Genomic DNA, 20780 nt, shown 5'->3' on the forward strand with positions numbered 1-20780 from the left:
GATCTTACCCATTCACCCCAGGTAAAATATTGCAAAACCTCCGAATTTTAAAGAATCCATTAGATTGGCATGAAATTTGGTATACATATATCTTGATAAAATGACAGGGAATTTCCAACATATAAATAGTTGAGGGCCATCTGCCTAGGAACAATAGGTAAAAGCTGATAAACGAACAGGATTAGAAAGTTTAAAACATCACTAATTAGATCATATTTCAAAACAAAGTAAATAAGTATATTTGAATGTTAATTCTTTTCAAACTAAGATAGTAAAATTAAAATTTTAGGAAAAAAAGATATTTATTATTTCTTGTTCTCAAGAAGTACTTTCATTATTGACAATATCGAAACATTTTATTATTAAAACTCGAGAACAATTAAAAACCACGTTCATTTTTATATGAAAGTACTTTAAAAATGAAGGTATATTACTCTTGAGAAGAATTAATATTTTTTAACAAACTTGGTATACGACTCATAATATTTGACATCTGATTCTTTCATTTTGAGTTTTAGGACGTGCAAGTTTTTATCAATAATACATTTTTCCCTAAACTGAATAAAAACGTTTCCATATGATTCCAAGGTTTTAAGACATACTGACATTGTTTTCCTGATATTATAAAATACTTGTTAATATCTACTGTATATATAAACTAAAGCTAATAGTGTAGTTTAACATTCAGTTGAGTCCACGATTATTTACCCATGCGTCATTAATACCTGACGAGATAAAACACATACTTTTGATCTAGCATCATTCTCTTCCACGCATGAAACTAGAGACAAACCAGCAACCGCCTGTTATTAAGTAAAAACACATGTTTTTTTATGAACGCACTAGACTAACTCTATTGATAGAGAAAAAATTTCTAGAGGATTTTGGTTCAGAAAAGATGTTAAAAGATATGACACATTATATTATTTTTGAAGTTCCTCCCACAAACATAAAACTGACAAAATGGTCCACTGAAAGCCGTGTAGACAGTGAATATTATTTCTCTCTTTTTGATTTTCAAAAACTTTAATTTTTTTAAAATATTCTAAACTTGCTTTTAAGTTTTCAGTTGACTTGCTTAAAGTTGACATTGGCTTTCTGTTTGGATTACTATCACTACAATATTTGCTGTTAAGACCATCAAAAATATTATTTATAATTTTCAAAAATTCGGCAGTAAGAGAAGCCGTTTTGGTGTGTAACTGCCCTACATATATTGCTGTTGATATTGCTGAGGCAATTGAGTTGGAAAAAATTTGTGCTGCTAATTTTACACGCATTTTTTGAAAATTATTAGGGTTTATATGAACGCTTGTCATTTTCACCATGCATTGTGATCTCACACTGGTTCTATCGATGTTGTATGTGTATTCAATATCTTGCCACGATATTTGTTTAGAATCGGCAAAAAACGTCAACTTTTTGTTAAGAAAATTATTTCTTAGACTTTTTAATAAGTGGGGTGTATCGAACACAGTGAAAATCCTCTGATTTCCTATTTCTATTTCAGGCTGATCCTTACATGCGCCTAACAGCTTAAATAAAGCTCTATTATTAGATGCTTGATCACACAACACTTTTGGTATACACCCAATATTTTGTAATTTTGAAACAACTTCAACTACAATGTTTTTTAAGTTGTCGCTATGTATTGAAAACCAGACCTGTGTTGGCAAGTTTGTTTGTTCTGTTCTTCCTAAAGCACCTAAATCTTGAAACCCTTCTATAATGTCATCTAATTTATTGTACTCCAATTGTTTTTTCAAAGAAATTTCATCAAACATTAACACACAAATTTTTTCCCACTCATCCATTGTCTATACTTTTTTCTTCAACTTGTCAATTAAGGAAATGTTTAAACCAGTTCTTAATTTTATGACACGCAACCAAGTTTGAATTGTTTTTAGTGAAGGTAAGATTAAGTTAAGAGATCTAATTACAAATTTTTAACAACTAGGAGACTTATAATAAATGGCCAGAGCTAAATCCTTTTCATTGTGACTCCATTGTGAACGAGTTTTGTGTGAAAACTGCATATTAACAAAAGTGTGCACGTATATGCTTTTATTTTCTAACAGTACCTCTATCATGAATTTGGTTGCCGATTTTCTGTTTTTTGTTGTTCTTCTACAACGCTGACTGTTCTTCTGACTTCTTAATCAATTTTTGTCTAACAGTAAAACAAAAAAATACATGATATTCAGAAAAGCAAATCTGACTATTTTTGTTTTTCGAGATTTTTGGTATCTCTAACAATTTTTAAGTTATTTTGAAAAAAAGCATATTTTTCAAAATTTAAATTTTTAAAAATTTTACTTTACAGATCATATAAACACAACATAAGTAAAATAATTTTTGGAGCGGTGACGATTAATTTCATTTAAGTTGCTAATTAGGGGGTGGTCTTCCCGATTTTTTTTTGCAAAAACACAAGGGACCAACTTTATTTTGAGCGTAACTTGCTGAAATTTAATGTTAGAAACTTTTTGTAAAAACAAAAATAAAGCTTTTTTTAAACACTTTAAAAAAGTTATAATGGGTTTTCCCCAAAAAGTGCTTAATTTTTTGGATATTTCTCGTCGAAATATTATATTTGAAATTTGGTGAATATGAATCTATTTTTCATTGGCTATAACTCTAGTTCTACGAGATCCAGAGACCTAACGCGTACAACATTTTTTTTTTTACTTTTTTATAGGCTATATTTTTGCTAAGAACGTTTTTTTCGACAAAATACTTATAGGTCTGGATCCCGCGTATGAAAAAAAAGTTGATTAATAGCAAGCTGAAAATTTGTTAATAGCTTAAGGGTGTCTAGTCGGACAAACTTTGATATATGGGAACACTGGAACAGGGGCAGTTTTAATTGTGGAACAGCTTAAAAATTTGGAACGGTCAGACCACGAAAACGGCGAAAACAGAGATTAAACTCTCATGCAAAAATCAGACTGCTATTTATCACCTGTCATAATTCTCTAATAGAACTAATAGAATAATAAAGCTCTATAGAACAAAAGTTACTTAAAATTAGTCAGTTTACCCATTTCCGGACTTATTATGGACATATATCCTTTCACCCAAAAGAGGGGGTGACAGTCACCCCCAGGGAAAAAGCACACATCGGCACAATATCACTTTTTCTCTTTGACATGTAAGCTATATGTATGCCAAATTTCATGTCAATCCAAGCGGTTCTTTAAAATTTAGACCAAAAACCGTGAAAGAATGGACTTACGTCTTTCAGGGGAAATTTAAAGAAAGATATATTATTATTATTTGTTCCATCGTTTCTTTCAAAACATCCCGCGTAAACACACTTATGCGTTACAGAGGCCATTTTATCTAAAATGTGAGTCCTTTTTTTAAATTTTGCTATAACTTGTCACAACACTTGTCACAGATAATACACCTATAGGGTAAGTTCGGCCCTGACACTACTCCTACCTCCTCGCAAGTCAGAGAGGGAATGAGAAATCTCGATACGGTTTTCGAGTAGCGCCATCTAGTTGTTGATACGTCTTTCGGTTACCAAGAGGTGAGCTATCTAGAGGAATATGTATAATCAATGACCTAACTAAATAAAGAAAAAACAACCATGCTAAAATGCTCCGTTCAAATTTGACACTACCTCCCGGGCTATAAGTCACCCATTCAATTAAATACAAACGTTGAATTCTTTTGAATTCAGCTAGCCCAAAGTGAAAGTATTTCTTTGTATCCGTTTGGATACAGGTGGCCTAAATGATCAAAGTTATTTGTATCTGTAGATGTAAATGATACAATTGGCATTTAACGTGTTAAGAAATCATGACAGCGTCCGCACGGTCCCATAACGCACCTTTGATCTTTACCGATTTTCGACGGATCACCCCAGACGTGTCTGTGCTACCACGGACGATACACTTCCCACGGTGCGTGGTGCGAGCTGGTCCGTGTCCGTCCGCGATATTGCCGATCGTGGGAAGCCGCTATTAGACGTGTGGTCAATGACAGATTTCTACTGCACAATATACAATACGCCAGCTAACAAAGCTTTTTCGTGCAAGTTCTATTCTGGTCGAAATTTCCTCATCACTTTCAACCCTGCAGTCAATCCAGCTACCCAGATATCTAAAGTGTCCTTCGTTTACCCCCATATAATTGCCAACTTAACCCTATAGAGCTAATATGGGCACGCGTAAAGGATGACGTAACTAGAAACAACAGTACATTCAAATTGGTTGATGTGAAAAGACTTTTACAGGAAGCTTTAATTTTTTGACCGACCCTATAGTGTTGCGAATACATTTTTGAATTTATAATGAGGTGCTGTGCTATCAACTAAAAGGTATGGTATATCTACTGCGGATTCCGCAGCGGAGTACGTGTTGCATCGCGTTTCTACGTGCGCCTTCAGACTCCGCATATTGTCATTGTGGTGCTCTATTCAAAATGCGTACTGCACAATGCATTTTATTTTTTTAATAATAGATATATAATTTTTGTTTGGAGTGTTGTTGGATTTACGTGTGTGTTATGGAGAAGAGAAAAATATTGCTATGTTTGCTACTAGAAGAAGAGGAACAAGATGATGATTCTGTACTGCTATCAACATTAGATGAGAAAGGTGATGATAGTAGTCTATTTAAAAGAAGAACTGAAGGAACCTTTAAAGTTTTAATTTAAAACGGACGATTGTGTTGCACATGCGGAGTGCGCGATACATAGAACAGACGCATTTAATAAACATACAAAGTAATTCATGTGGACTCCGCATTATATAGACCAGGGGTGGGCAAAGTGCGGCCCGTGGGCCGCATGCGGCCCTTTAGACATTTTTTTTGCGGCCCGAGGAGAAAAAGTGAATTATTTTCATTTCAAGATTTTTTCTAATTATTGCTAATATTGATATTTAAATATAGATAGATAATGCAGCTATTAATATTATCACTTTCGCAGCGGGTGATTTTTCCGCAAATTTTCAACATAAATCGGGCAATGATTTGGGTTTTTGGCACAGAGATTTATCGGCTCCCACAATGAAATCCATAAAATTTCAACAAATGAAAATGATATTCTCGAAGTAGTCAGGAACTGTGTGGAAAATTTTGAATTAACCCGTAACCATCTAGTAAGAGTAAAAACTGACCGAGCACCAAATTTAAGAGAAGCAAATATTGTAACGTTGAGAAAACTTAAAGATTACGTTCAACAGTTTCCTGAACATGATTTATTAGTCTTAACTGCATAATCCATCATCAGATATTGTGCAAAAATGTTTTGCTAGTGAACAAAGTCATTTCAATTATAACTAATATTGTTAACTGTATTAGTTCAATAGGATTAAATCATCGTGAATTCAAAGCATTTTGGAAGAGTTAGAGACAGAACATACTGATGTCTTATACCACAATCAACAATCATATTCGATAATTAAGTTTAGAAAAGGTTCTTAAAAAATGCTGTGAATTAGGGGAGGAAATTATTTAGAAATTAAACACTGCTACTTTGCTAAATGTATAAGTGTTGATCGCAAAATGAGACTTTTGTAATGAAATTCAATTTCCCAATAATTTTGTTTAGTCCGGATCTGGATTATTCTTGTGATTAGAAGTTGGGTGGTTTGGATTTTAAATGAGAGATATCTATGTCAAATATCAAAAAATATACAATGTGGTTTTAAAGTTACGCTTCCAGAAAGACATGGGCAAAATCGATAAAACACCCTGTAACTCAGTTATAAAAATTATTGAGGCAATAAATGTAGTATATCTAGAACCGACTTCTTAGTGACCTCTATTCACAATTTAAGTATTTCCGTTTCTCAATGAAACATCCTGTATATTTGCGGCAAATACCGTGCTTAAATAAGGGCGAATGTGGTATAGGGAGGTAGAGATATGGTTTGAAAATTTTGAAATTTTCGATTTTTTAAATTATTTTGTATGAAAATACATAATTTCAAAAATATTCTCTGAAAATTTCAGTTTGACCGTAGGAAAACTACAGAAATACAGCATGTTTAATATCCCTACCTTCGACTCGCTTTGCAGCAGCTTGTTGGGCGTAATGAGAAACGTTCAATAGTTGTTCCATTTTCTTTTGTAAATTACTCTGCGATTTTAAAGTATATTCCGATGTGCATCACTTTACGATTTGACAGACAGAAGAAATTACAAATAAAAGTTGTCAAAACTAAACGTGTTTTTCTCAAAACTGCTCCACTGCTTTTTATAGGCGGTGGGCATTGTAACTCAAAGGCTACCTGACAGATCCACCTGAAATTTTTCATATATTTTCTTTAGACATTTGATGAGGTATCAATAACAAATTTGTTGATTTTCACTATTTCGGTATTCTCAAAGTGATATCAAAAACGAAAAAATCGTAAAACTAAAAAAACTCGACAGTGTTATCTCGAGAAAATCATAAGCTAATAAAATATTTTTGAATTTTTTGTTTCATATGATCCAATAACGAGTTCTGATGTCTACTGAAAAATTCATTTTGTTTAGGTGTCGGTAAAAATTTGCCACAGTTAGCTTATTTTTCAATAGTTGGTCTTGAAACATTTTTTTCGGATATTCTTTGAATTGTACAGAATATGTTTATTTAATTCTTTCTTTCTTTCTCCCCTTCCTTGTACCCTATTAGGATGTCGGATTTGGGATCGGTATTTTAATTTACATTCACCCATCTCTTCCATTCTTTTCTGTTTTCCGCCATTATTTTAAATTCCTCGAGTGATTTTCCTTTAACTTTTCCCGCCTCTACTATTTGCTGTATCCATTTTTTTCTTGGTCTGCCTCTTTTTCTTTTTGCAATGTTCCCTGCTTCGTGGATTCTTCTCGTAATTCTGTTGGGTTGCATCCTCATCAAATGCCCATACCAATTCATTTGTCTCTTTTTTAGTTTATTCATTATTGGTTCTTGGTTGGCCATTCTCCTAATAGTCTCGTTGCTTAATCTATCCCATTTTGTCTTTCCAACTATCCTTCTTAAATGTCTCATCTCCATTGCATTTATTCTGCTCTTATGTTTTTCCAGAATTGTCGGTATCACTATTGTATCACAGTCGGTATCACTATTGTGTTATATATGTTTATTTTTGTCTCTCTTGCAAGTTCTCTTTTCCCCAGTATTGGGGCTAAGGTATAGTATAACTTGTTTGATTTCTTTGCTCTATTTGTTATTTCCCAGTCTATTTTTCCGTCGTTAGTAATGATACTTCCCAGGTATTCGTAAGTTGTAACTATTTCCAGTTCTGAGTTTTTGCATTTTATCTTTATTTCATTATCTTCTTTGCCGTTGATTATCATTATCTTACTTTTTTCTTCGTTTATTTCCATTTTTTAGCTCTTCTATTTCCTCTACCCTAGTACTATGTCGTCCGCATACATTAAAGACTACTGTTACCGGTTGTAATCTATGGTATCCTATTATTGTCTGTAGCTGGTTGCTTCTTGCTCTAGTTTTTCTTATTAATTCATTCATTACGATTATGAATAGCAAAGGGCTGAGACTATCTCCTTGTTTAATACTTCTATTCCAATTAAATTCTTCTGATCGTTCCCCTGCTATTTGTACTCTTCCTTTTACCTCTTTGTAAGTACTTTCTATAATTTTTATTTAATTTAAAAATAAAATAATGCTACCATAGTTTCAAACAAATTAAAAAAAATGGCTTGACATCCCCCCTACCCGCCCACCCTCCCCAAAGTTAAAAATTCGAAAACATTGCGGCCCTTGGTAATAGACCAAAAGCCTTTTATGGCCCTTATTAAAAAAAGTTTGCCCACCCCTGATATAGACCATACCTTAAGAAGAACAGCGCGGCGTATAGAATGAGTAGACGAAGCAACGAAGCACTAAAAAGCCCAAAACCTAGGAATTTTGTGCAGTAAGATGAATTGTCATGGAACTTTTTGCATTCGATTCAAGAGAGTGTCAGGCAACTTTGTGAACTAAATTCATCTAGGGCAAAAAATTTTGTGCATAAGAAAATGCATCTCGAAGAGGTGAAAATGAAAAATTTAGAACTTGGGAAATATTGACGGAAATGAGTTGAATTTTTATTCTCGGGGGTTTTGGGGATCGCTGATCACGAATTTCATATCGGTGATGGTCTCCAAGGTACTTGGTGCTCACGGTGGAACTCGTCGCCTAGAATTTTATGTTATAATCATTAAAAATCAGTCAATATCCAATAGTCGGGGGTTTTTGGGGTCGCCAGCCACGAATTTAATGTTGGCGATGGCATCCAAGATACCTGGTGCCCAGGGTGGAACTCGTCGCCTAGAGTTTTTAGTTAAAATTATCCAAAATCAGCCAAAAACTATTACCCTAGGCGTTTTGGGGGGCGCTGAGTACGAATTTCATGTCGGCCATGGTCTCCAAGGTACCTGGTGCCCAGTGTGGAACTCGTCGCCTGGAGTTTTATGTTATAATAATTAAAAATCAGTCAATATCCATTACACGGCGGTTTTTTGGGTCGCTGACTACGAATTTAATGTCGGCGATGGTCTCCAAGATACCTGGTGCCGAAAGTGGAACTCGTCGCCATGAGTCGCCGTGGTACCAAGGGTTGGAACTCGTTGCCTAGCGTTTTATGTTATAACCTTTCAAAATCAGTCAATAACTATTACTCGGGGGGTTTTTGGAGTCGCTAAACACAATTTAATGTTGGCGGTGGTCTCCAAGGTAGGTACCTGGTTCCCAGGGTGCAGCTTGTCGCCTGGAGTTTTATGTCATAATTATTCAAAATCAGTGAAAAACCATTAATCTGGGGGTTTTGAGGGCCGCTTAGTCCGAATTTCATGTCGGCGATGATCTCTAAGTTACCTGGTGCCCAGGGTGAAACTCGTCGCCTTGAGTTTTATGTTGTAACCATTCAAAACCAGTCAATAACCATTACTCTGGGGGTTTTTGGGGTCTCTGAGTACGAATTCCATATCGGAGATAGTCTCCAAAGTACCTGGTGCCTAGGGTGGAACTCGTCGCCTGCAATTTTATGTTATATTCATTCAAAATCAGTCAATATCCATTACTTCGGTGTTTTGGGGGTCGCTAAATATATTTTTCATTAATAATTTTTCTTAAAACACTTTTATATTATATCCTAAAAAATTACCTATTTAAAAATTATGTCGCTTTTTTTTTTAAAATGTCGCTTTTAAAGCAGTTGTCGTTAAATTTTGACACTAATGATATTTATGAAATTATACATAATTGGCATTTCAAGGGTAATTAGGTTATATCAGCGATTTTTTGTCTTTCTGCAGTATTATTTTAATTTTTAGATTTCTAGTCTGCTTTTATATAAAAACATTGGTTTTTAGAACTCTTTAGCGACTTATTAATATAACATAATGTTGATGGATTACCGTCGACGGCCGATATGAACAACCAAAAAAGAAGATGTATATGGTAATTTTTCTATTGACTTTCTTGGGTGTGAATCTGTCTTTTTATTTTACTACTCCTGGTTTAAAAATAAAGCATAGTATATATGCGAATACCTCCAAGCTACAATTTTATGTAGTTCTGTTCTTTTAAAATTTTTTAATTAATTATAAAAAAACGTCTAAAAAAAAGTGATACCGTATTTAAAGCAAAGTACGTTTTTAATGTTGGTGTTTTGAAAATGTCATATATTTTATACTTATTATTAGTTTTGTTAATTACAGAATAAATAATAATATTATAATATCAAGCTGTTTAAGATTGGTATTAAAGGAATTTTCATTATCTACAGTCTATAGCTGTATTTATAATTTTGGTTTTCGAAATTGCGGAAGAGAGAAATTTGTGTAACTTCAAATTTGTAATCAATTGTGCACAATTTAAAAATAATATCATTTACGTATATCTTTACTTTACGTACTGCATTCTCTACCGCCAGCTTATCAAGCTGTGCCAACGCTTGGTTTAAGTCGAAATGATCCAATCCTGTGGCTATGCTTTTGCTGCATTTTATTTTGTTTTTGGCCCTAATGCTCAGTCTTGGTGAGATTAGTTCTGCTCCAAAGGACAAAATTGGTAGTCTATGCGCCTCTAAATTATTTAGTACCTTCCTTACTGTCTGTTTGGTGGCTTCTGGCTGTAGTGCGAGTTCACTTTCAGCCTTTGTTTGTCTTGCTTCCTTCTCCTTTTCTCTTGCTTGAGCTCTTGTTATAGCTAGTATATGGGTGTTGTCTATGTATAGGTTCTTTAGTTGATGCAATGTTATTCTTGAAAGGCTGTCTGCGTAGTTACTTTTCCCTGTTATATACTCTATTTCGAAGTCATATTCTTCTAGGTCTAATCTGATCCTCGTGAGTTTTGAGGTTGGTTCTTTCATTGCAAATAGGTGTGTCAAAGGTTTATGGTCTGTTTTTACTTTGAATGTTGGTGCTCCATATAGATAACATTTAAAATAATTAATTCCCCAATGAATCGCTAGTAATTCCTTAACGATTATAGGTTTATTACATTCTCCTGTACTAAAACTTCTTGATGCATATGCTATAGGTAGGTCTATTCCGTTGTAATCTTGACTTAGGATTGCTGAACAACTCTCATTGGATGCGTCTGTTGTTAGGATAAACTGTTTGTTGAAATCAGGATATTTTAAAATTGGTGGTTTCGTCAGAGATGCTTTAAGCTTTTTGAATGCTTTTTCACACTCCTCAGACCAAAAAAATTCTACTCCTTTCCTCGATAATCTGTTGAGTGGTCTGCATATTTCCGCAAAATTTTTAATAAAACGTCTATAATAGTTGCAAAATGCTACAAATCTCTTTGTTTCTTCCGCTGTCTTAGGTGTCGGATATTGTTCAATTGCTGCATACTTCGCTTTGTCGGGTGATACTCCCTCTTGAGAAAGATCATGTCCTAAATATGTTACTTCCCTTCTAAAAAATTGACATTTTCCTGGGTTAAGTTTCAAATTGAATTTTCGACATGTCTCAAATGTCTTTTTCAGGTTGTCTAGGTGATGTTTTTCGGATATTCCAATTACTACGATATCGTCCATGTAAAGAAATGCTTTGTCTGGTGTTAATCCTGAAAATGCTATTGACATCATTCTTGAAAAGCTATTCGGGCTTACATTTAATCCAAAAGGTAATCTGGTAAATTGAAATGCTCCGTTTTCCGTGCTAAACGATGTTTTTTTTCTTGATGACTTTTCTAATGGTATTTGATGAAAACCTGACATTAAGTCTATAACTGAAAACCATTTTGCTCTTCCTAGTTGATCTAATATCGAATCTATTCTTGGTAATGGGAATTTGTCTGTAACTATCTTCTTGTTCAATTGTCTAAAATCTATGCATAATCTCCATGCTTTTCCTCCATCTATAGCTTTTTTCGGTACCAGTACTAGTGGGCTGTTGTACTCGGATGTAGATGGTTCTATGATTCCTTGGTCTCTTAGTTTTTGTACTTGTCGATTTAATTCCTCTGTTTGCGCATGAGGTGTCCTATAATTCTTGATATATACCGGAGTTTGGTCTTTAACTCTTAGTTTCTGTTCGTAGAAATTGTTACAGGTTAACATATCATGCCTTAGGGCGAATATGTCTGCATATTCTTTGCATAACGATACTAAGTTATCTCGTATATATTCTGGTATGTCTAATTTCAGTGATTCTCGTAATTCTTTTTTCCTATCCTTGCTGTCGTTGACTAGTCTATATATATTGAATAGTTTAATGTCCAACGTCCTGATTGTGCTTGCCTCTACATTTACTGTTTCGTATGTTGTGTTCAAAATTTTGATGTATAATTGCTCTTGCTATGAATATTCCTGGTTGTATTTCTTAGGAAGTTCTCCAACATGAAATTGATGCCCAACGACCCCTACAACCTTCATAGTAATGGGTATTGACTGATTTTGTATGATTATACCATAAAACTCCAGGCGACGAGTTCCACCCTGGGCACCACGTACCATGGAGACCATCACCGTCATGAAATTCATTTTCAGCGACTCCCAAAACTCCCCGAGTAATGGTTTTAAATGAATTGTAATAATTATAACATAAAAATCTAGACGACGAGTTCTACTTTGGGCACCAGGTACCTTGGAGACCATCAAACACATGAAATTATTGTTCAGTGACCCCCAAAATCCTCAGAGTAATGGTTATTGACTGATTTTGAATGATTATAACATAAAACTCCAGGCGACGAGTTTCACCCTGGGCACCAGGTACACAGGAGACCATCGCCGTCATAAAATTCGTGCTCAGCGACTCCCAAAACCCCCCGCGTAATGGTTTTAAATGATTTGGAATAATTATAACATAATACTCCAGACGACGAGCTCCACCCTGGGCACCAGGTATCTTGGAGACCATCGACCACATGAAACTCTTGTTCAGCGTCCCCCAAAACCCTCAGAGTAATGGTTGACTGATTTTGAATGATTATAACATAAAACTCCAGGCGACGAGTTCCACCCTGGGCACCAGGTATCTTGGAGACCATCGCCAACACTAAATTCGTGGCCGGCGACCCCAAAAACCCCCCGAGTAATGGATATTGACTGATTTTTAATGATTATAACGTAAAACTCTAGGCGACGAGTTCCACCGTGGGCACCAGGTACCTTGGAGACCATCTCCGATATGAAATTCGTACTCAGCGATCCCCAAAACCCCCGATTATAAAAATCAACTCATTTCCGTCAATATTGCACGAGTTCTAAATTTTTCATTTTCACCTCTTCGAGATGCACTTTTAAAATGCATTTTCTTATGCACAAAAATTTTTGCCCTAGATGAATTTAGTTCACAAAGTTGCCTGACACTTTCTCTAATCGAATGCAAAAAGTTCCATTACGATTCATCTTACTGCACAAAATTCCTAGGTTTAATGCTTCGTTGCTTCGTCTAGAGTCTAGAGTGAAAAGAGCGAGCAATAAAAAATATGATAATGAAGAGATGAAACTTACCTATATGGCATTCACTATCATCTTCAGTTATCTGCAACGGATCTGTGTCCATCGGTGCAACATCGGATAGATCAGGTGTTGGTGCTAGAGGATCCTCTTGATCTTCTTGCTCATCGTGCTCCGTCGTAGACGTTGTAGACGACGTTTCATCGGTCTGATTATGATCTTCTTCTTTGTAGTCTATATGCAGTTGCAGAGAATCAACGGTTTCTATCGTTTCATTGCTAGAAATCTCTTCCATATTATGGGTAACAATACTACTCGAACTGCTGCTATTTTCATCAAGGTGTCTATTGTCTTTGTCGTAGTTGTAAGAGTCGTCTTCCATCGTTTCCGACATGGTTTCACTAGCTTTTTCATCGTCGCTGATATCGTCCGCCAGGTGATCGTGTGGTTCTTCTAAGATGTCTTTTTCATTTTCATTGGGTTCTAAAGTCTCTAAGTGGTCTGCGGCTAGATAAACAGTAAAAGCTAAACGAATATAAATATCAAAACTAGTAGCTGCGTAAAGTTCCACTCGTAATAACTTATCTATGTTTACTACAATTGTAAAAAAATGACATTTTCAAAAAATTAAATATTAGTAATATGTAATGAGTATGAGTAAACAAAGAAAAGAGAAAATAATCATAAATATAATAAATAATCATTTCGTTGTGAACCGAAACATGAGCAGTCTTAATTTAGTTAGTTTAGATAGCGCCAAAAGCACTCTAACTAGTTTCAACTCTTGTTACGAGTTTCCTCAGAGAGCGCATATTTGATTCTCCCTGAACCACTAAAATTCAGGGCCTCGATTTTTGACCCTTCGCTTCGTTATCGAACGTATTCGCTACGTATACTAAACAGATACGAAACGAATACGTTCGATAACGAAGCGAAGGGTCAAAAATCGAGGCCCTGGTCGCCAGCCTCGATCCACAAACGAAAGATTATGATGACATGGATGCCGTGGCGGCATCTGCTAAAGACGAACGAAAGTTTTACTTTTAATATTAACAATATTAAAAATAAATCTTTATTAGAACTAATCTTCTGGCTATACCATTCGTGGCTTCTAAAATTTGTAAGCCAACGAATCGCCGGAGCTAAGAAGGCCGAGGGATATCTATCAGGTTGCATCTCACTACCCGCCTGTCCAGCACGGTAAAATTTCAACAAAGATTAGGAGTAGAACTAATAAAAATAATAAATACTCATTTCGTTGTGAACCGAAACAAGAGCCGTCTTATTTTAGTTAGTTCAGAGAGCGCTGGTTTCCTCGAAAGCGGCACCGACAAACTGCGACCGTAGCACTGCGATGAGTGACGTCAGATTACGGTGAAAAATTCAAGGTTCTTCACTGCGGGAATGGAATGTGAAAACTCAGCAAGCGGTGGCTTCCAACGCATCTTTGGAAACCACCGCTATTATTTTGCATGGTACAGTTTTTTATGATTTCATTCATCTCAGTGTTATGGTCGCAGTTTGTCGGCACCGCTTTCGAGGAAACCAGCGCTTAAAAGCACTCTAACTAGTTTCAACTCTTGTTAAATTTCTTCGGAGAGCGAATATTTGATTCTCTATGAACCGTTAAAATTCTGACCGCCAGCCTCGATCTCCAAACGAAAGATTATGATGACATGGAAGCCGTGGCGGCATCTGCTAAAGACGAACGAAAGTTTTACTTTTAATATTAACAATATTAAAAATGAAGAAAATCGCTACGAACAACCAAGTATTAAAGTATACAACCTTCAGTCTGAAAATATTAGGAAAGAATACTGTTGTAAATTAAATGAAGAAATACGAAAAACAAATTGGAAAAATGAGGAGGATATAGAAATATTATGGAATATTTTTAAGGAGCTGGTATATGCAACTGGGAGTAAAGTATGTGGAGATATCTGAAAGGTACAGCTTGGTGGAATAATGACATAAAATTGGAAGTTTCGAAGAAAAAATTGTGGAAAAAGTATATAAGCAATAAAAGTAAAAGTTATTATCAAGAATATAAGGAACAGATAATACTGGTTAAAAATAAAATTAAAGAAGCTAAGAATCGTCAATGGGAAGAATTTGGAAATAAAATGGAAAGTGATAGTAAGGGTAATGCGAAGACAAAATCTAAGACAAAAATCTAAGACAAAATCTAAGACAAAAGAAATCAAATGCAGTAACAGGTTTAGAGGACAAAGATGGTAACATATTATTAAAAAATGAAGAGATTACCGAAAGATGGCGGGAACATTTTATGGAATTATTAATGGGAGACAACAACGAAATAGAGAATGACAGGGAGGAGTACAATTTAAATGAACAACAAGATGATGATGACATAACATACGAAGAATACAGGGAAGCAATTTTAAAATTAAAAAATGGCAAGGCTGCAGGACACGATAATAAGGCTGAGCTAATTAAATATATGGAAGGAGAAGGATTACAATTACATACTATGGAAGATCATAAGGAGCTGTTGGAGTACCGGCTGCATACCTAGAGATTGGACTCTTGGCAACTATTCTACCATTACACAAAAAAGGTGATAAACATAAGTGTTCTAACTACAGGGGAATATCATTGTTGGTAGTTGCTAGTAAAATCTAAGAAATAATACTAGAGAAAAAGCTGCGAGAAAATATCGAGGCCACACTGGATGACAGCCAATGCGGCTTTAGGCCAGGGCGAGGTACAACTGATCTCATATTCACGGTGAGACAGTTATCAGTGTTTCTCTGTTTTGTGGACTTGGAAAAAGCATTTGATCGCGCGCCACGTAACAAGATCTGGGAAATATTAAACCGTAGAAATGTGAAACCGAAGTTAATCCAAGCAATAAATATATATAAATGTACACGTAATAATGTAAGAACGAGCAATCGCTCATCTCTAGAATTCTACACAAAGACGGTGTAAGACAAGGTGGTATTCATCACTCTAATGGACGAAATTGAAAAAGAATGCAGGGGTAAGGTAAAAAGAACAACTAGGGTTGGGGTGTATAAACTTCAACAAGTTTACGTGTCAGAGTTGATATATGCCGATGACCTGGTAATTGTGGCAAAATCAGAAAAAGACTTGCAAGTGAAGGTGAATGTTTGGAATGAAGCCTGTAAGAAATTTGGGATGAAAATAAATATTGAAAAAACGGAAGCTTTAGTAATATCGAAAACTAAAGAAAATATAAATGTAAAGCTGAATAATGAGACCATTACACAAGTAGAGGACTTCAAGTATCTAGGATCAACAATGAATGGGCAAGGAAATATAGAACCAGAAATAAACAGCAGGGTAATGAGTGCAACAAAATTATACTATGCACTAAATAAAAGTTTTATTAGGAAGAAAGAAGTAAGCCTGAAACCAAAAATGAAATTATTTCAAACTGTATACGAGCCGGTGCTACTCTACGGTAGTGAAACGTGCACAGTGAACGACAACATCCGTAGTAAAATTCAAGCATGCGAAATGCGATATTTACGTGCGGTATCCGGGGTGACCAGACGTGATCGTATAAGAAATGAAGACATACGTGAAAGGTGCGGTGTTGGAAGGACCTTAGACAGACTTGAAACGAAACAGTTATCGTGGTTCGGAAATATGGCGAGAATGAGTGAAGGTAGAAGAGGGTATGGAAAGCGGCATCTGACAACAAACGACGAAGAGGCAGGCCAACAAGAACGTGGAACGCAAATATTGGAAAGGCTTGCGTAAAAAGAAATATTGGGTGGAGAGAAGCAGAAAGACTAGCTACTGACCGAAAGGCATGGAGACGTCTGATTTCTCCACTTACCTCGACACCGTAAGGTACAAGAGGACGGCTTAAGTAAGTATTAACAATATTAAAAATAAAACTTTATATCAAAACTAATCTTATGGTTACACCATTTGTGGCTTCTAAAATTTGCAAGCCAACGAATCGCCGAAGCTAAGAGAAAATCTTTTAGATCTAAGTAACTCTTGTTTTACGCAATATTTGCTTTGAAAACGATAGCATTTTCAAATAGTTTGTAAAACAAGAGTTAAGAAGGGCTATACAAAATAGCAAATAATATTGCGTCCAATAGCAAATAATTCAGTATGATTGCTTACTATTAGATAGCACAGCTGGATTTCAATTTTGTTCAGAGTACACCACAGACCGTACTGAAGATTCCAAAAGGATGAAACGTACGGCAACGGATGGTGGTGGTCTCTGAAACAAATTAAATCTTAAACTGTCTTATCACTTTTTTATCCAGGTCTCTGTAGCTTGACAATGTAATTCCAAGGTATTTTATTTCCATTACTTGTTCAATAGGTACTGATAGCATCAATTTCTATTTTACATTTGGTTGATTCTGTACTGATTACTGTTGTTTTACTTTTCCGAGATTAAATTGACCTCTGGCATTATTCTGCTGTTATGTTAGATCTGTGGACTAATCTGTGCAGACTATCTTCATTTTCGACTATGGTGCTTCTCAGAGACTTTTTTCAGTGCGTCACAAGTGACAGAAAAAAAGGTACATCCGTGATTATACACATTTCCATCATTTATTCTACTTGTTGATAGCACTATAATCGGAAAAAAATGATTTACCTATTTATCTATAAGACGTGTCATTAATATTGACGTCAAATATTTGTAGATTTTAAAAATGTAGAGAATCATTTCATGCCATTTTAGTTAAATCTGACAGTTGTCATAATCGATAATAATAAACAACATGAAAAGGTTATTGCAGTATAACCCTTTTATTTGCAATTTTGTATAAAAACAAATCAATCGTGTTTAATGCCTTTATAAAAAGATATGTTCTTTGATTTGTATAGTCGTATAAATTGTATAGATTATAGTCGTATTATAGATAACACGTAAATCATTGTTTTTTATTACAGAGCCATCTATCAACAACTAGAATAAATGTTATAAATGAGTATAATCACGGACGTACCTTTTTTCTGTCACTTCCAACTTAATGCGTAAAGCCTAGGTTTCCTCGAAAGCGGCACCGACAAACTGCGAGCGTAACACTGCGATGAATGACGTCATAAAAAACTATACCACGCAAAATAATAGCAGTGGTTTCTAAGGATGCGTTGGAAGCCACCGCTTGCTGAGTTTGCACATTCCATTGCCGCAGTGAAGAACCTTGAATTTTTCACCGTAATCTGACGTAATTCATCGCAGTGTTAAGGTCGCAGTTTGTCGGTGCCTCTTTCGAGGAAACCGAGGCTTTAGAAAGAAATCGAAAAACTGCAACGCCTCAGAAAAAGTATATCAATATTGCGCCGTCTGCGTAATAGAGTATTTCTACTTCTTTATTCCCATTTCTGTATCATCTTCCTTTGTTGACGCTTTTGAGTATTTCATCCATGATCAAATTGAAGAGCATAGGACTCAATGAGTGTCTCTACCTTATTCTACTGCCTATGTCTATAGGTTCTGTTGCCCATCTATTCTGTCCATAGTAAGTTGTCCATCTATTCTGAGTCTTACTCGGTAAAATGCTTTCTTCTAATATCTGTACCACCTTGACTTTACAGTACATGAACATATGGCAATGCAATCCTTATGGGAGTTTTCAGCGCGGCGATGCCGATTTTCTTTAAAAGAATTTTCAATCGAACATTACCGGGGTCCTAAAAATGTAGGGCCCTAAAATGTTAAATTAAAACTTACTCGTTACAGTCAATAGCATTGTAGTAAAACAATATTTTTCATTTTTTTTTGTGAGTGATAGTCATTTTCGAAAAGTAATCAGCAATTTTATAATCCATATGCATAATAACTTTTTTGGTTAAGAATGTTAGAATATCCAACATTAAAAGTGGATGTTGTTTTATGGTTGTTAATTTATGTATTGACAGTATAGACAGTTCTGAAGTAATGTCACGAAAAATATAAAATAGATTGTCAGTCGAGTTTAAGTTAAAGTTTTATATGATATTGTCCTACAGTTGAGAATAAATAAATTATGATTGTTGATGTTCAGTTCACCTAAATTAAATTATAACAAAGAATATAAAATAAACCTATAATTATTACTGATAACATTGTATTGAGTAACTGATTTTTTATTTGGAAAATTTCGATCCTAATTGCTGTTTATTGTTATTCTTAATGACTGATTTTCAACCTGAAATTAATGTCATTTTAATGTACACCCTCATTAAAATTTAGTATAAATTTTAAACTTAAAATTAATTTTAGTTACTTAGTTCATTTTTTAGTTAATTCATTTGATTCGTTGAAGTTCATTAATTGTTAGTTAGCTCAGTTATATTTTGAAAAAAAAAATGTTTTAGAACCCCTGACAGCCACAAAATGTCAATAATATTAATTCCTAAGTTATCCTATAGAAAAAAGTATATTTGCTTAAAACCAGTTTCTGATAAAATTTGGCATCACTGTTGGTCATAAGAACCTGTACTCTAAAGCCATGGTGGGATACACATTAGTCAATCAAACATAGAAATGCTGGTCTATTATACTCTAGCGATTTCTCAGTAATTTGCTTTATGACGAATATTGCATCTGTACACGATCCTCCAGTACGAAAACACTGTTGTTCACCTGCTAAACTTATCCTCTGATTCACTGAAGAGTTGGCGCAATATAATATCAATTTTTCAGTTTCTGCTAATCAGTTTTTGCTAATCAATATGGTTTTGCTTTACAAATTAATAATTAGCATTAAATTAGTACTTTTCTGGTTTTTAAAATTGCATTAGTCGTATCAGATCATAATTATATTTCATAACTAGTTTAGTATTTGTAACGAATACTTAAATTATATTTATGGTATTATTACTTTGGATATCATGAAGGTTATTCTAATTTTATCTCACAATAAAACACTGAAAAACGTTTGTTTTTCTATACTTCCACAAAATTTATTACAACTATGTTATTACTACAGCTGTTTCGGCAAAGTGCCTTTCTCAAGTGATTTCACTTTGCCGAAACAGCTGTAGTAATAACATAGTTGTAATAAATTTTGTGGAAGTATAGAAAAACAAACGTTTTTCAGTGTTTTATTGTGAGATAAAATGAACTTCCATCAAGTAACGGTCGAATCCATCAATTATTCTAATTTTGTTTATAGCTGTTCTAAAAAGTTCGTTTGTGGTGCAGCCAGTGTTCTAACTAAATAATCCAGAACACTCTTCTACATCTATAGTCTAGATTCCTTCGTCCTTTGATATTTCCTTTGTCAGTAAAGTACTAAACACGTACCATGTTAAAATACTTATTTGTATAGGGAGGCATACCATAGTTATTAATCATTTCTTCATTTTTATGAAAAACTCAGCAATCAGGATTTCAGTTTGGATCATTTGCTTCATGTATCAAAGCTCCAGGGTACTTATATTCATCATATTTTCTATGTCCTTTTATGATGAATTGGATTATTATTGAATTAATTTTCTTGCAGAAGGTGAATATGCTCAGATGTTCTTGTTAATATCAGTGTAGTTTACATATCGAATGCTATTTATAACTTCTTTGACGATTATTAGTCCATTGAAATGTTACATTTAGTGTGCATTTCTTAGAGGAGTCAATTTTATTTTTTTAATGTGTAGGGGGATTCAGTCGAAGCTTAAGTTCAAGTTTTTGGGGTTGAGGCCCTTGTCCCCCGGCCGCCATCTTGGAAAAAGTGTTGCAAAGGGCTTTCGCGCTGTATCTCGTAAATTAGCTACCCTACAGAAAATTTAATTTCACATAAAATGAAGCAAATTAAATTTTCTACAATTTTATATCTATTACTTTTTATCGTAAAGTGACCAACAAAAAAGTTATAAACAAAAATAAGAGAAAACTTCCTTTTGAAAGAAAGAAATTTCCTTTTGGAAGTTATAACTTTTTTTACGTTCGTGTGTGTGTGTTTATGTT

The 20780-nt window shown here is 34.6% G+C and overlaps 1 protein-coding gene across 3 annotated transcripts in view; it reads right to left on the minus strand.

Moving 5' to 3' along the window:
* The window catches only part of LOC114333906 (polycomb protein Asx), a 200000-nt gene that overhangs the window by 114017 nt on the left and 65203 nt on the right, over positions 1 to 20780 (minus strand). For 2 of the 3 annotated variants that reach the window (XM_050659416.1, XM_050659417.1), the window contains exon 3: positions 12917 to 13387. In XM_050659416.1, the coding sequence (XP_050515373.1) occupies positions 12917 to 13387 (471 nt within the window). The remainder of the gene's footprint in view (positions 1 to 12916; positions 13388 to 20780) is intronic. The other variant, XM_050659418.1, reaches the window with a different exon arrangement.

Source organism: Diabrotica virgifera, chromosome 8 (genome assembly GCF_917563875.1).
Source record: "Diabrotica virgifera virgifera chromosome 8, PGI_DIABVI_V3a".
Taxonomy (NCBI): Eukaryota; Metazoa; Arthropoda; class Insecta; order Coleoptera; family Chrysomelidae; genus Diabrotica; species Diabrotica virgifera.